The following is a 14,307-nucleotide window of genomic DNA, read 5'->3' on the forward strand; positions in this document are numbered from 1 at the left end:
TGAGCAGTTGCTTGTGCAGTATGCAGGGCTCATTCATAAATAGCTCGGTGGCACCACAGCTCTAATAAACTGGTAGCGAGCAGGACCGTCCTGCAGACCAGTGTCATGTATACTGCTATTGCCGTCATGTTTTACACTGAATGTGATGGTAACACAGGCTAAAAATCAGACCCTGTGCTTCCACATCTTACATTTTATTTGTGTCCTTTATCTACAAGTTGTCTTTGTTAATAATAAGACATATTTTTTGCGGAACTAAGCAATATTACTGTTCCTGCTTGGTTCTTATGTCTCCCACCACGTCTGTGGAGGATATTATTAAAACGTATTACAATTAGTGACACGTAATCTTATCACAACAGACGAAACAGCACGTGACCGAATAAGATAGCTAAGCCAGGATATTAGTATCTGTTGGTTCAAAGCCACATTGAAAGTAAAATTGATTTGAGGACACAACATTGTAAAAAAAAATACCTTTTAGTATAATTTTACTGTATTAATGGAAAGACGTGAAGCTTTAGGCATCTGATAAGGCCATTCAGTCATAAGCAGGTTCCTGGAGCTCGAGTTTAGCAACTTCCTCTTGTCACTTGTATCCCAGCCAGATGGTGTCAGTTTCTTTCCCCTTCCAATATGTGTTCATTCACAAGTCAATAGAGCCATCCCCCTGCCAGCCAAGAAACTTAGCACTGGAGTGTAAACATGGAGCAACCTGCTGCAAGGTTATTCCTAATGTCCAGCATGTGTTTACCTGGGATGGTGTTTACATGTTGCATTATAATGTTACTTCTTGTGACTCCAGTCAAAAATTCCACGACAATCATAGAAAATCTGTAATAGAGACGCAGCACGTAATTCCTATATTTTAGGCTACATTCACACAAACGTATGGAGGCGTATATAAGGCCGACATATATGCGGCCCGCATAGATCGCCATATCCCACGGCGCCGTACGGGAACGGTGAGGTGCCACACATGTGCGGCACCGTACCTTTCCGTAGCTCATAGAAAGATAGGACTTTTGACGGAATATGGCGCCGGGCTCTATGTTAAGCTATGGAGAGGGGCGGGGGTGAGCGGCGCTTTCCCCCTCTTCCTCTGCTTGGCGCCTATGTATGCCGTGTGAATGCAGCCTTACTTTAGATTCCATGACATGGGACATTTCTAACAGCATCATTAGAGATAGTGGCATGGAACAAGTTTCAAGGGGTATTCCAGGAATAAGCATAATTCATATACAAATGGATCCTTAAAATATAAGCTAATATGTAATTAGTTGTTATTTAAAATTTTGCTCCCCTTAGCAGAAAAATTCTGTGGATATAGACTTTAATGAGGAATTAAAATGCTACTGGCCCTTTAATGAGACCTGTGATTTTCTCTGCGCAGAGCAGACACAGGACAGAAGATGGCCGCTGGTCACATGTCCACATCACATGTCCTGCACCTGCCTGGGGAGGTCATGTGATCATCACAGTTGGTTGGTTGAAGTGCATCCAGTATGGCCAGTGTTGTGGTGAGACGTCATCTCAGATAAAGTGCGGTGATGGCAGTTACACATCATTACTATGGACACAGAGCAGGACAATCTGTTACATCATCACTGGTAGCAGAGTGTAAGGGGGAGGAGGAGTTACTGAGAACTAAAGGATCTCCCGAGGGTGGGTCACTGGCCACTCCAATGGGACACTGCTCTGCAGAGAGAAAGGTAAACTTTAGATATGAGCGAGTAAACTCGTCCGAGCTTGATGCTCGTTCGAGTATTAGCGTACTCTAAACGGCTCGTTGCTCGGACGAGTATCTCGCCTGCTCGAGATTGAGCATTTACTTAAAGGGGTATTCCAGGAATCAGCATAATTCATATACAAGTGGGCACTCAAAATATAAGCTAATGTGTAATTAGTTGTTATTTAAAATTTTGCTCCACTTAGCTGAAAATGCTGATGACATAGACTGTAATGAAGAATTAAAATGCTACTGGCACTTTAATCAGTCCGTTCATTTCCTCCGCGCGGTCCGTCGCAGAAAAGAAGATGGCCGCTGGTCACATGTCCACATCACATGTCCTGCACCTGCCTGGGCAGGGTCATGTGATCACCACTAAGTTTGGCTGTAGTCGGTTGGTTGCAGTGCATCCTGTATGACCAGTGTTGTGGTGATGGCAGTTACACATCATTACTATGGTAACAGAGCAAGAAAACCTGTTAGATCATCACTGGGAGCAGAGCATAAGTGGTAGGAGGAGTTACTGAGAACTAAAGGATCATGAAACTTGTAGTTTCCAGTGGCGGCCATTTTAGTGATAACTCCACCTACTTTAGAGAGGCCATAAATTTAGTAAATCATAAAATCATATTATTTTAGCTCCGTTTTGTGACTAATGACATTGAGTATTGTTGTATTTATTTATTTATATCATCATGGGTTTTTGTGTCAGACGTTCATATTCCCGGAATACCCCTTTAAGGAAACACAGTGAAGAACAGTGAAGAATACAATGAAAACAGTGAACACAGTGAACACAGTATCATTTAAGTGAAGAACACATTGCAGATGTTCCGTACATCTGCTAACTTATCTGAAGGCACGCGTGCCGAACGGTGTTCTTCACAATAATACATGAAGAACAATAAGTGTGAAGAACACATTGCAGATGTATGGAAACATCTGTAATGTGTTCTTCACACATATTGTTCTTCACATACTATTGTGAAGAACACCGTTGAGCATCGGGAAAAGTCTGACTCAAGTAACGAGCACTCGAGCATTTTAGTGCTCGCTCATCTCGAGTAAACTTTCATCTAAAAGTTTTATTATGAGGGCACTTGGGCAATGTGCACACTATTCTCTATGGGGACTTGGAGGAGCCAGAAAACGGGTTCCTGATGATAGGTTCGCTTTAAAGGATTGGACATTGACTTATAGAGTAGTTGTCCTATAAGCGGCCGCTAGGAACCAGGGGAGGGCCTGATTCCTATCTGCTGCCCATCATTGACATCACAGGGGAAGGAAATACAGCGTGTGGGCTGCGCTATGAATACGTTTGAATCCAAGCTCTCAGTATTTCAGAGAGGACATTGTCAGGGAGACAGGTACCGTACTATAATGCCGATATTAGATGATATACACATCCCATAAACATGACAAAGGCACATGGTAACGAGGTTCCTTTAAACATATTTCCCCTACAAGATGTGAAACCTCCCCTCTGTAACCTTGGCCAGACCAAGACCAAGTGATGTATTTGTATACCATAACTGTGCTGCTGTGGTAAGAATGAATGTGATAAATGGAACAGATGATGTGATTAAACTTAATAAGAACCATAACCGCTTCTCTATGTTTTTTAGAATATTTTTAGTATCAGAACATGCTTCACTGACCGAGTAAACTAACTAAGAAGAAAGAGGGAGACTGGTCATCTGGCTCCAATAAATATAAATATACTTTCTAAATTTGCTAGTACAAAAAAAAAATACATAAAAAGTTTTTGTTTGTGTACGAAGTACGATATCTGAAGTCACACATGGTGAATTCCTCATCCTAAAAAATTAGTTTTGACCGCTTGGCTGCATAATTCATTTTAATTAAAACCATATTTTGTTTTTAGATTTTTTTTTTTAAACCAAATTGAACTGTATCTGTTTTGCCGATACAGGTTGTATTATGATAACACAGCAAATGACAATATCATCGAAAATTTGTAAAGTTTTCTTTTAAACATTAAAGGGCAAGGTCTGCTATTGAAAAAGGGAAACACCCATGTAATACACTTGTTGGCAGCTCTTTGTTTATGCGCATGCCCATATTTTTGGGCTGAGTTCAAGGGAATGTTCACTTTACTTATCTTTTTTGTAATGTGTGTGTAATTGTTGATATTAGGATATGAGGTTATTTACCAATATCATATTATATAAGGTTTCAAAGAGATGCTAGTCCATCAAGTCAACCTATTAATAGTTCATCACCACTTTCTTGTATAGTCAAGCCCCTTGGGCTTTATAACCTCGTCAGCTACGATTCCAGTCCATAATATGGTAGGAGATGGAGACTCATATGATCCTTAATGTCCATGAAACAATCTACCTTCCAGGACCTTATTGCAGGATTCATGAATGCAATATTAAGGTCCTGGTCTGAAAGAACTGCAGTGGTGTCTTAACTAGGGAAGATACTTGTCGATCTGTCTATGTACAGTATGTCATGTCTTAAGTCATCCAGTGAACATGTTGTTTGCCCCTTGTAGAGAAAGCACTGTGTATTGTAAGGAGAGCCTCTTGATGACATGTTGGCTTGACTTAGAAGATCTGCTTGTTCTTGGACAATTTTCTGAACATCTGTGAAAGTTCAATGTTTGTGGAAGGGAACATTTTTGCCTTGGCTTTGGATAAAAACATAAATATTTAGTCCTTTCTTTTTCTTCTGATACCTTTAGAAAAATGAAGTCGGAAGTTTCCACCTTTATAGGAGTATATAATCACTCAGGATGACGTTGTCAGAATTCTTCTTTTTGTACTCTCAATGTTTAGGTCTGAAAGTTTTTATATTATATTTCTTCACATCTGGCTATTTGGCTAGAAGATGTTTGCCAATTTAGGTCTGCTCTTTCAGAAAGGTGGGTGAAGGTGTAGGCACCACCACTGAACTGCAGTGCTGTTAAAGGTGTTTCCCCATTAAAGAAAGTTTTCAAATTTTTTTCCTGAATTGCCCAAACTACAATCTGGCATTTTGCGCCCCCATTCCCGCCTCATGGCAGAAGTGTCCCTGACTGATGGTATAGAAATCTGATTATCAACATTCTGCTATATCCACAGTGAATTATAGTATAGTACATGCGGAGGGGGTTTTGAAAACCCCAAAAACAAATCTAAATACAGGCAGTCCCCTGCTTAAGAACACCCGACTTACAGACGACCCCTAGTTACAAACGGACCTCTGGATATTAGTAACTTACTGTACTTTAACCCTGGGCTACAATAAACAGCTATAACAGTTATTAAAGGAAACCTACCACTTGAAGTGGCAGGTTTCAGATGGAAATACCGAGCACCAGCTCAGGGTGAGCTGCTGCCGGAGCTTATTTTTGTTAGTGTTTTAAACCGCTGTATTGCAGTTTAAAACACTTTTTAAACTTTATAGCCGGCGCAGGGAGGTACGCGCTCGGCGCTTACCATGCGCGCGGCTCTCCTTCACTTCCTATGTAGATGCGCGCACGGTAAGCGACGAGCGTGTACCTCCCTGCGCCGGCTATAAAGTTTAAAAAGTGTTTTAAACCGCAATACTGCGGTTTAAAACACTAACAACAATAAGCTCCGGCACCAGCTCACCCTGAGCTGGTGCTCGGTATTTCCATCTGAAACCTGCCACCTGGTAGGTTTCCTTTAAAGGCGTCTGTAATCTTTATTGTCATTCCTGGTTCTTATGATAATCCAACATTTTTAAAATCCAACTGTCCAATTGACCGAAAAAAATCTTGCTGGGGCTATAATTATAAAATATACAGTTCCGACTTACATACAAATTCAACTTAAGAACAAACCTACAGACCCTTTCTTGTACGTAACCCAGGGACTGCCTCTATTGCCTATGGCATTGTGGAATTTCAGGTTTTAGGGTTAATATCCTCAGTAAATCTACAGTACAAGCCAATCAGCAAAGTCAAATTAATGGAGCGGAAAAAGGCCACTATATGTGGAATAGGAGTAAACTAAAATAGTTTCGCTCACAATTAAAATAAACATTGTAGTTATTGCTTTGAATAGTAACATCCATGTACAATTTAGCTTTGGGTCATAGGGTTATATTGGCAAACTAATCCTTTCAGATGGTGAACATTCTCCAGCATTGTAGGTGATGAAATACAATCATGTTGGAGCGTGCAAGACACAAATGATAGATACAATCACATATACAATAGCATTCCTATACATATATAGATTCGATCACTGGTTCCATCTCTAGACTTGACATAAAAATATTTCACTCCAGTGCAAATATTTAGCGGGGCATATGTACAGAATACTCAACGCATCAATTTTCCTTTTCCTAAGAATTGCAGGATTGAACTTGGGGCATATTTTAGTTTTCAGGCAAGACTGTTCTTATTTTATCATTTGATAGAGTCACGACATGTTTGCATGTTTATAAAAGTAGATAAATTGTTCACATTTTACAAAGCATACATTTTTGCAATTGATCTGACATAATGGCACAGCTGTGTTGTTCCTTAGAAATTGTTAGAAATTAACTCTTAACTAACCCTTCCACTATGTATTTATGGATATGAAGAAAAAAAAGGGTTGAAACAAAATGGCCTATCTACATCCACATATTTCAAACAAGTGGATGTCAATAGTTTCTTAGAATTTGACAGCGCGCACTATAAAAGCTGGCTTACGAATGTCCCGTACAGCCAGTTCAAGCGTATTAGAAGAAACTGCACAGAAGACGATATGTTCCACAAACAATCCCAGATCTTACGAAAAAGATTCAAAGAAAAAGGCTACCCGCAGAACATCATAAGAGATGCCTACTCCAAAACCAAAAAACTTTCACAAAAAGAATGCCTGTTACCTAAGAGTAACAGTGGAAAAAACAACACAGATCAAATTGGAGACAGAGGACCAAATTTCATCACTACGTTTACATCCGATCATAAGACCATCAAAACGGTACTGTCAAAATACTGGCCCATCCTCCTCAAGGATCCGTATCTGAAGGAATTCATTCCACCCAACCCACAACTTACATATAGAAGAGCCCCCACGCTGAAAACCATCTTAGCCCCCACAAAGGTGCGATTACACAAAAAGGCAGACCTCCTCGGGAAAAGTAAACCATCTCTATTCCCAGATCTAAAAGGGAGCTTTAAATGCAACAGCACCAGGTGCCTTACGTGCGATATTATTGCACATCGCACACACTCTTTTTGCTCTACAGTCACAGGAGAGACTTTCGAAATTGACAAATTTCTTAACTGCGCATCTGATTATGTTATATATCTGTTCCAATGTCCCTGCCACCTCCAGTATGTCGGCAGAACAACACAGTCGCTTAGAGAAAGAATCAATACTCACAGAAGCAAAATTAAAAGTGGCTTCCAACTCCACAGTGTCTCACGACACTGCCATCAACACCACAATAATGACATTAACCAACTTTCTCTTTTGCCCATAGAACAAATCCCCAAAGATCACCCAGACCGTCTAACGCAGCTCATTAAACGAGAGAACTATTGGATTTTTAAGCTCAATACTATGTGTCCCTATGGTCTAAATGAAACTCTGGAACGCGTTTAATTTATCCACCATCCAATTTCAATTCATAATACGTGATTTCACCATCCAATTCATACCCCATTCCCTCCCTCATTTGTCTTACAATCTCCCAGTTCCTACAGGTCTATACTTCTACACTTTATAACACTAGATCTTCAGTACCATAGTTTACCATATACTTGCCCAATATTCCCCAGACTAGCTGATATAGGTCTCACCATCTCACTTATTCTACTTGCCTCCTAGACTTCTACTCCCTATAACCACTACTCCTCTCATTCTACTAACCTTTCCTACTATCCAGCGCTGTCCCCGAAGCTCCTTTCTCTAACACTCCGACCATGCCCTCACTGCGCACGCGCGTATATCGGTACGCGCATGCGCCATTCACCAAGCAAAAATACATAAAGTACGCACCACTGCGCATGCGCGTCTCCGCTCGCGCATGCGCACTACCCACTCTCCATGTCCATTTAAACCAGCAGCGGAGCCGGCAGGGGCGCGCAACACAGCACCCTCGCCGGCCCGCATTGCATCTCCTGTGAGTACACATTTATGTTCTTCACACCCACCGCTAAACCAGTTCCCATATCCCACCCCATAACAACATATTTTTCCACAGATCCTCCACTATTTGCCGTCTGGCCAGTTCCCGACTTTGGTAAGATACCCACACTTACTTACGACACTCCTCTCTTGCAGTAAGATGTTATTACCCTTGCCCTCATTCCTCTCATTTAACGTGTAGATACCACATTGGGTAACCGTTTTTGCTACACCTGGGACCAATCACTCAAGGGAGGACAATAGGGTAGGGATTCATTCATTTCTATTATACATTCAACTATCAGTGATTTTTTAAATAAATACTCATTTATCTATTTATTTATGTATTTATTTATGTATTGATATACTGTAAGAACCGACATTCTCTTTCTTGTTTCCTCCCTTTTATTATTATTATTAAGTACTGAGATACCTATGAAATTGTTTTATCAATCTTATTTTATTTATTTATGAAATTGTTTTACGCACTTGCAACTCAATGCATGCACCTCCACATATGCTAATTGAGAGGCATATCCCTACAAGCTCTCATATCTTATAAATATTTTACAAACTTTTATTACATGCTTTCTGTTTTTATAATATAATATATACATAATTATGATCTTTTGTAATTGTATCTGGGTCCAGCATCCAGTAGAATATGCGTACCTATTTATCTTGGTCATAGATTTTCTGGTATACTTATTGTGTCTTTGTTATAGATATTTTTGTGTTCGGACCTGATGAAGGAGACATTCCGCCTCCGAAACGCGTTGTCCACTATAATCCTGAAATAAAAATTGAACATCGAGCAGCGCGGTTCCAGCCTGTTTTTTTTTTTTTTTTCCCTTATCTAAACTATGTATTTATGGCCTACCTAGTATAATGTAATAAGGAGTAAAATTTAAACAGCATTTAATGGCACTTGCCAATCTGTCTGCATGAATAAGATGTGCAACATCCAGCAGCCAAATAATGAATGAGTTTGTTGCATCAGTATCTGTTTAAGAACCTAGTTGACTCATTTGTGCTTATTTTAGAGATCTGATGACTAAACTGTAACTGTAAGACTCTAATAGTGTCATATTATTCTGTTAAAGTTTGGCAATCGCCACGCAGAGCCTATGGCTCACGTGACCCTTGGGCTGCAGGACTTTGGTTTTCCTCTGATATTCTATGTTCTGCCACTTCCGCCGGATTGAGGGGGCTCTGCAGTCATTATTGTCCGCCTCCTTCATAACTACTTCCATATCTGCATTCAGACAGTACTGATTGTGCAGTTCCCTCTATCAGTCAGAAGCTAGCACGACATGGGTCATCACAGGAAGCTCTGAATCCTGCTGCCTGGGGGTCATGTGACTGAGTGGAGTAATGGACTAATGGAGTAGACTGTGGTAGACTCTTTCATAGAAGGGTATCCAATAAAAATTTTGAAACTATAGGAAATGGATAGCACTCAATAGTATATTCCAAGTTTTATAGTTGTAAATTATATTGACAGAATCCTTGGTTGATCACTGCCGAGTGAAATAAACATAAGGTTTTTGTGTGTTTGTTGCTAAAATACACCCTGTTTGCGCCCCAAATCAGTTTTCAACAAGATAAAAAATTTTTAATCATAAGTATAAGTTACAATTGTAGGGTAATATTATAAATTGAATATGAATTATGAATTGATTACAATAAATGATGTGCAGTGCGATGCCTGCAGTAGTTTAAGACGTCGCAGTTCAAGCGATAGATTTGGTCAGACAGCATAAGGAACCTCTCCTATTTTTTCATTTTCATCTTTTCAGCCTATTTTTAAAAAAAACATTTATTGGGGCACATTTACATTTATTGGGGCAAAATGCACTATATGCAGAATGTGGGGCAGATTTATCAAGCAGTCTGAAAGTCAGAATATTTCCAATTGCCCATGGCAACCAATCACAGCTCCCCTTTAAAATATTCATGAGCACTGGTGAAATGAAAGCTGAGCTGTGATTGGTTGCCATGGGCAACTGGAAATATTCTGACTTTCAGACTGCTTGATAAATCTGCCCCTGTGTGTTTTGCAGAGGGCCGTAGATTCAGGATTTATGGTGCCCGTTCTTCATGAATCTGGCGCCCCCTGCACTTCCTCCGCAGAGTACACCCATTTTTTTGGTACACCTTTAACATGCGGCTTACTACACATTTCTGTTGGACTTTGCATGTTAAATCTGGCACTGGGCTCGACTGAGCACCGGAACGCCCCCTTCAGTGCAGAAATTTGTATTGCAAGATGCCTAGTGGAGCCGCACCACAAAAGGGTCGCGTGCAACACATATGTAGTGCAGGCACTACTTAAATACCTGTGTAAGCAGTTTGCTGACAATTTATAGATCAAGTGGCAGCGTAACACTGCTCCTTGGATTTGACTTTTGTAGAGCGTACATGATCATCCGATTAATACGAAGGTCCCACCCCCGAAAAGAAAGATATCTGCCATTGTGGATTGCACCTTTAAGGTGTCACTGACCTGCTGTTGCTTTGTGTTACTGATTAATATAGGTATTGTGTTGCTCTGGTCCGGATAATGAAACATTATCTACAGTATATCTATATAATGAACTTTATATTATTTCCCTTAAGCAAAAGAAAATTAAAGAATGTATGCAATACATCATCCTGGGTCTAGTTAGAAAACGTACATACCTAAAGGCAAAAAGCCAACAAGTTGTGACAGGACAAAGGAGCTTCCATTCGTGCTATGTTAGACCATTTCAATTTGATCATTTCAGTAATATAAACTTCTGTACCATAAGTTGCTGTACTCTTTTTGGCATCATAAAAATCACACCGATATAATACATTAAGGTCAATGATGGTTTCCTAAGCCATATATACATAGTGTTGAAAAATACTCAGCATGGAATTTATCATGTAGCATTATATCTCTAGAATCCGGCACATACCGTACTCCACATATCAAACATATCACCAACCTCAACTACAAAACTATATTTTTTAACTACCCCCATAAAATGTAGGGTAGTGATGAAAGCTTTATGTATCACTTTTTACAAGGTTCCCTTTTATATGTGTAGCCCTTCACCGAAAGTTTATTGTACCCTTTTGCGTGTGTTGTAGACCAGTGATATTAATCTTTTTCTCAGATTGTTCTTGCAAAAAACATTTTAACAGATTTGTCTCTTGTACATTTTTTTGTGCAAATCATTTTGACTGAGTTATTGAATAGTAAAGAACATTTCTAAAGCAAATTAAATTGTCAATTTGATAACATATACACATTGGTTGGATGCCTGAATAAGATCTGCTGTTGGTTTTTCCAATGCAAAAATAACAAAAAATCCCTAGTTTATAAAAGAATATGGGGCATGACTCTACCCATGACACTAACCCATTAATTTTTAAAAAGCATCTGATTTTTCCAGAAATGTTCCAGAAAGAAAATCCAAAAAAAAATTTGTTGTCATCCACCTAAATATTCCAATATCAAACACCTTACAATCTGCTGGAATGATGATGTTGCATGGAATCAGCAGAGCAGATTAACCTATAATCTAAAAGATTCAATAAAGCTCACAACTAATTCATTACAATCCTGGTTCATTCAATGAATGAACTCTTTCTTTGCCTTTTGCATACAGGTAGAGCTGCCAGTCACTAAGTAGTACCACTGACAGGGCTCCTAAATCTGATAATATCTAGCATTGCATATGTTATCACCTATTAGGTGACTGTATACTCATCACATAACATTGTCATACACAGTGCATAAGCCACCTGTTTAAACTATGCGTATGACAGCAGTATATACTTTATTCTTCTTTAGTTTACTACAACTTGACACTAGACGCTCTTCCTGCAGCTGTAGAAAAAAAAAAGTTTTATGAACTACATTGGAAGATTAGCAGATGGGCTAAACCCAGGGGTCATCCATTTCTATATACATTATAGAGAAGTAAACATTCCACAAAGGCTCTTCTTGGGAGGCTGCATTCTATATAACCCTATGTCATATGTTACCAAACACTTGTCAGAGGTGATTACAGATCAGGACATCAATGTCCGGGTGAAGAGAAACAGTTATTAATGTGAATGCTAATCTATTTATGCAGGGTTTGTGGGAGCCATAAATGATCTCATATTTATGTTTTCCTTTCACAGGGAGGAAAGAAGAACTATCAGGGGCCATGTGCGGGACGAGATTGCAGCGGGGGCTGCAAATGCTATCCAGAGAAAGGAGCACGGGTAAGTTTTTTTTTTTCCTTCCACATTGGACGGAAACATTTGCAGCTAACTCTTATCTCTTAATTTTTTTCACAAAGTACATCTGGAGAAACAAGAATCTAGTAACATCATGCATCTGTACAAGGATGGAGAACATCTGTGAGACCATGTGGTCTCCTGACCTAACTGGGGGCCTGAAAGACATTGGCTCTTTCACCCTCTTTGTAGCTGTCATGCAGCTGAACAAATGGTCCAGCAGGTTTTCCACTAGTAATGTGTAACACTGCTGCTTGAGCTATAGGTCACTAACAAGAGTCTATGAGTTTAGTATTATATGACTTCTTAATCATGGGTATGTTCATTTACCAGCAATGACTGTCAAAATGTTGGCTTTGCTGGTCCTTAGTCTGTAAATGATATTGTTGTTTTCATAATTATATAGCAGAAAGATTAAAATGAAATGTACATACATCTAGGGCCTGTGTCTGTTCTAGGGCATCCATTAAAGTCGGGGTGTCCTCGTTATCATGAATCTTTATTATTTGCAATGCACATTATTTTAAAATTCTGAATAAATATACAGTTTATTAAGAAATACAAATCACAGTAGGTGGGACACAAACTGAGGAGTCACATGGAGGTAAACTAAACAAGGGGAGGAAAGGAGTGTATTGTTACCATTATAAGTTAGGTGGTGCTGCCATATTGTGGACGCACTTTTGTTGGACATTCCCAAGTTTTCGAGTTTTTCACGGCAGTGACAGGTATTTAACTGTGGATTGTGTCGCACGCGATCAGATTGTGGCGCAGCTGCGCTGGTTTTCATGCAACAGAAATCTGGGGGTGTCCTGTCAGACGATCCGACGGATTCGGACTGAGTGCAGGATTTAACTTTCAAATTGTGTCGCAAAATAATGCACTTACATGCACCTGGACTAAGAAGGTGAACTCCGGTGGACCTGAGCGGGGAAGCGACACATGCAGGAAATCGGGCGCACGATCTTAGTGAATTGCGGCAGAGTGCATTATCATTGTACAAAGCACTTTCTGTAAACTCCTCCGGATGGGTAAGTGCCCCATAATCTCATGTGAGTGTAACTGGTTACACAGCATACTAATTCTGGTGCGGTTTTTAACACCCAATAAACATAGAGACCTTACCCATATTTATTTTTGCAATGGCTCCAATGTCCAGGATGACTCCATCCCCGACAAGCATTTTGTCTCAAAAAGCCTTTGTCTGGGGTCCCTTACTCCATCTTTTTGGAAGCACAATAGGATAAATATTAGAATTGATACTTAGTTAATACTGACCAAAGATTATAATAGACTAATTATAGAAACAAAAAAAAACATATTATTGTGGAGTATAAATGATTCCTTAATGGGGTAGACTCAGTTCCAGGGTGTTGTGAGCCGTATTTACTACGCTGCATACATCTAGTTCATGCTATACAATATGGAGAAAGAGTCCACAGAAAAGAGAAAAATTAACCTTGTAGCTGCCATTTTTCTTAAAGTCATCAGGCTCTAAATTTTAGTGGGTTTTCTCACATGGTACAAGGTGCCTCGACTATATGCCGAGGCACCTAATTTTAGCACAAAAAAACTGGGAAAACCTATTGACCCAGATTTATTATTCTGACTGTGCCAGATTTCTGTCTGACTTTGCACTGAATATAATGTCTTGCACAGGTATTTAGGAAGTGTTTGCGCAGATATTGTGTCGCAGCTGCACTGTGTCTGACAAGACAGAAAAAATGTGCATGTAAAGGGGCATGTTAGTGCTTAGTTGGTGTTTGCAACACATTTAATACAGCAACTCAACAGAATTGTGTTGCACGCTGTATGTAAAAGGCGCACTTAAAATAAGATGATCCACACTTCCCGAGTCTGTGCCCCCGACTTGTTTATAAGCCTAAGCCACCTCAATTAATGAAATGTCCAGCAGCAGTCCACCCACTAATGACATGTTCACAGCAGCCCCCCTCACGTTAATAAAATGTCCACAGCAGGCAACCATATTAATGAAAAGAATACAAAATTGCCCTCCAGTACTCACCTCCCATTACCTCTTCTTCCCACGTTTCCTCTTCTGACATTCAGCTTTCTGGCAGAACAGGCAGATGCACGTATAAGCGCTCTGCCTGTGCCCACACTTATGACGTCATAGTGTGTACAAGGGCATAGCACGTAGACGTGCATATGCCTGCACTGTCGGGAAAGACCAAAGGAGGAGATGCTGGGAGAAGAGGTCGC

General features: G+C 39.9%; 1 protein-coding gene across 5 annotated transcripts in view; it reads left to right on the forward strand.

The window, feature by feature from the left end:
* Positions 1-14,307, forward strand: part of COL4A6 (collagen type IV alpha 6 chain) — a 188,711-nt gene that overhangs the window by 94,160 nt on the left and 80,244 nt on the right. For all 5 annotated transcript variants that reach the window (XM_072123984.1, XM_072123983.1, XM_072123981.1 and 2 more), the window contains exon 4: positions 11,986-12,069. In XM_072123984.1, the coding sequence (XP_071980085.1) occupies positions 11,986-12,069 (84 nt within the window). The remainder of the gene's footprint in view (positions 1-11,985; positions 12,070-14,307) is intronic.

Source organism: Engystomops pustulosus, chromosome 9 (assembly GCF_040894005.1).
Source record: "Engystomops pustulosus chromosome 9, aEngPut4.maternal, whole genome shotgun sequence".
Taxonomy (NCBI): Eukaryota; Metazoa; Chordata; class Amphibia; order Anura; family Leptodactylidae; genus Engystomops; species Engystomops pustulosus.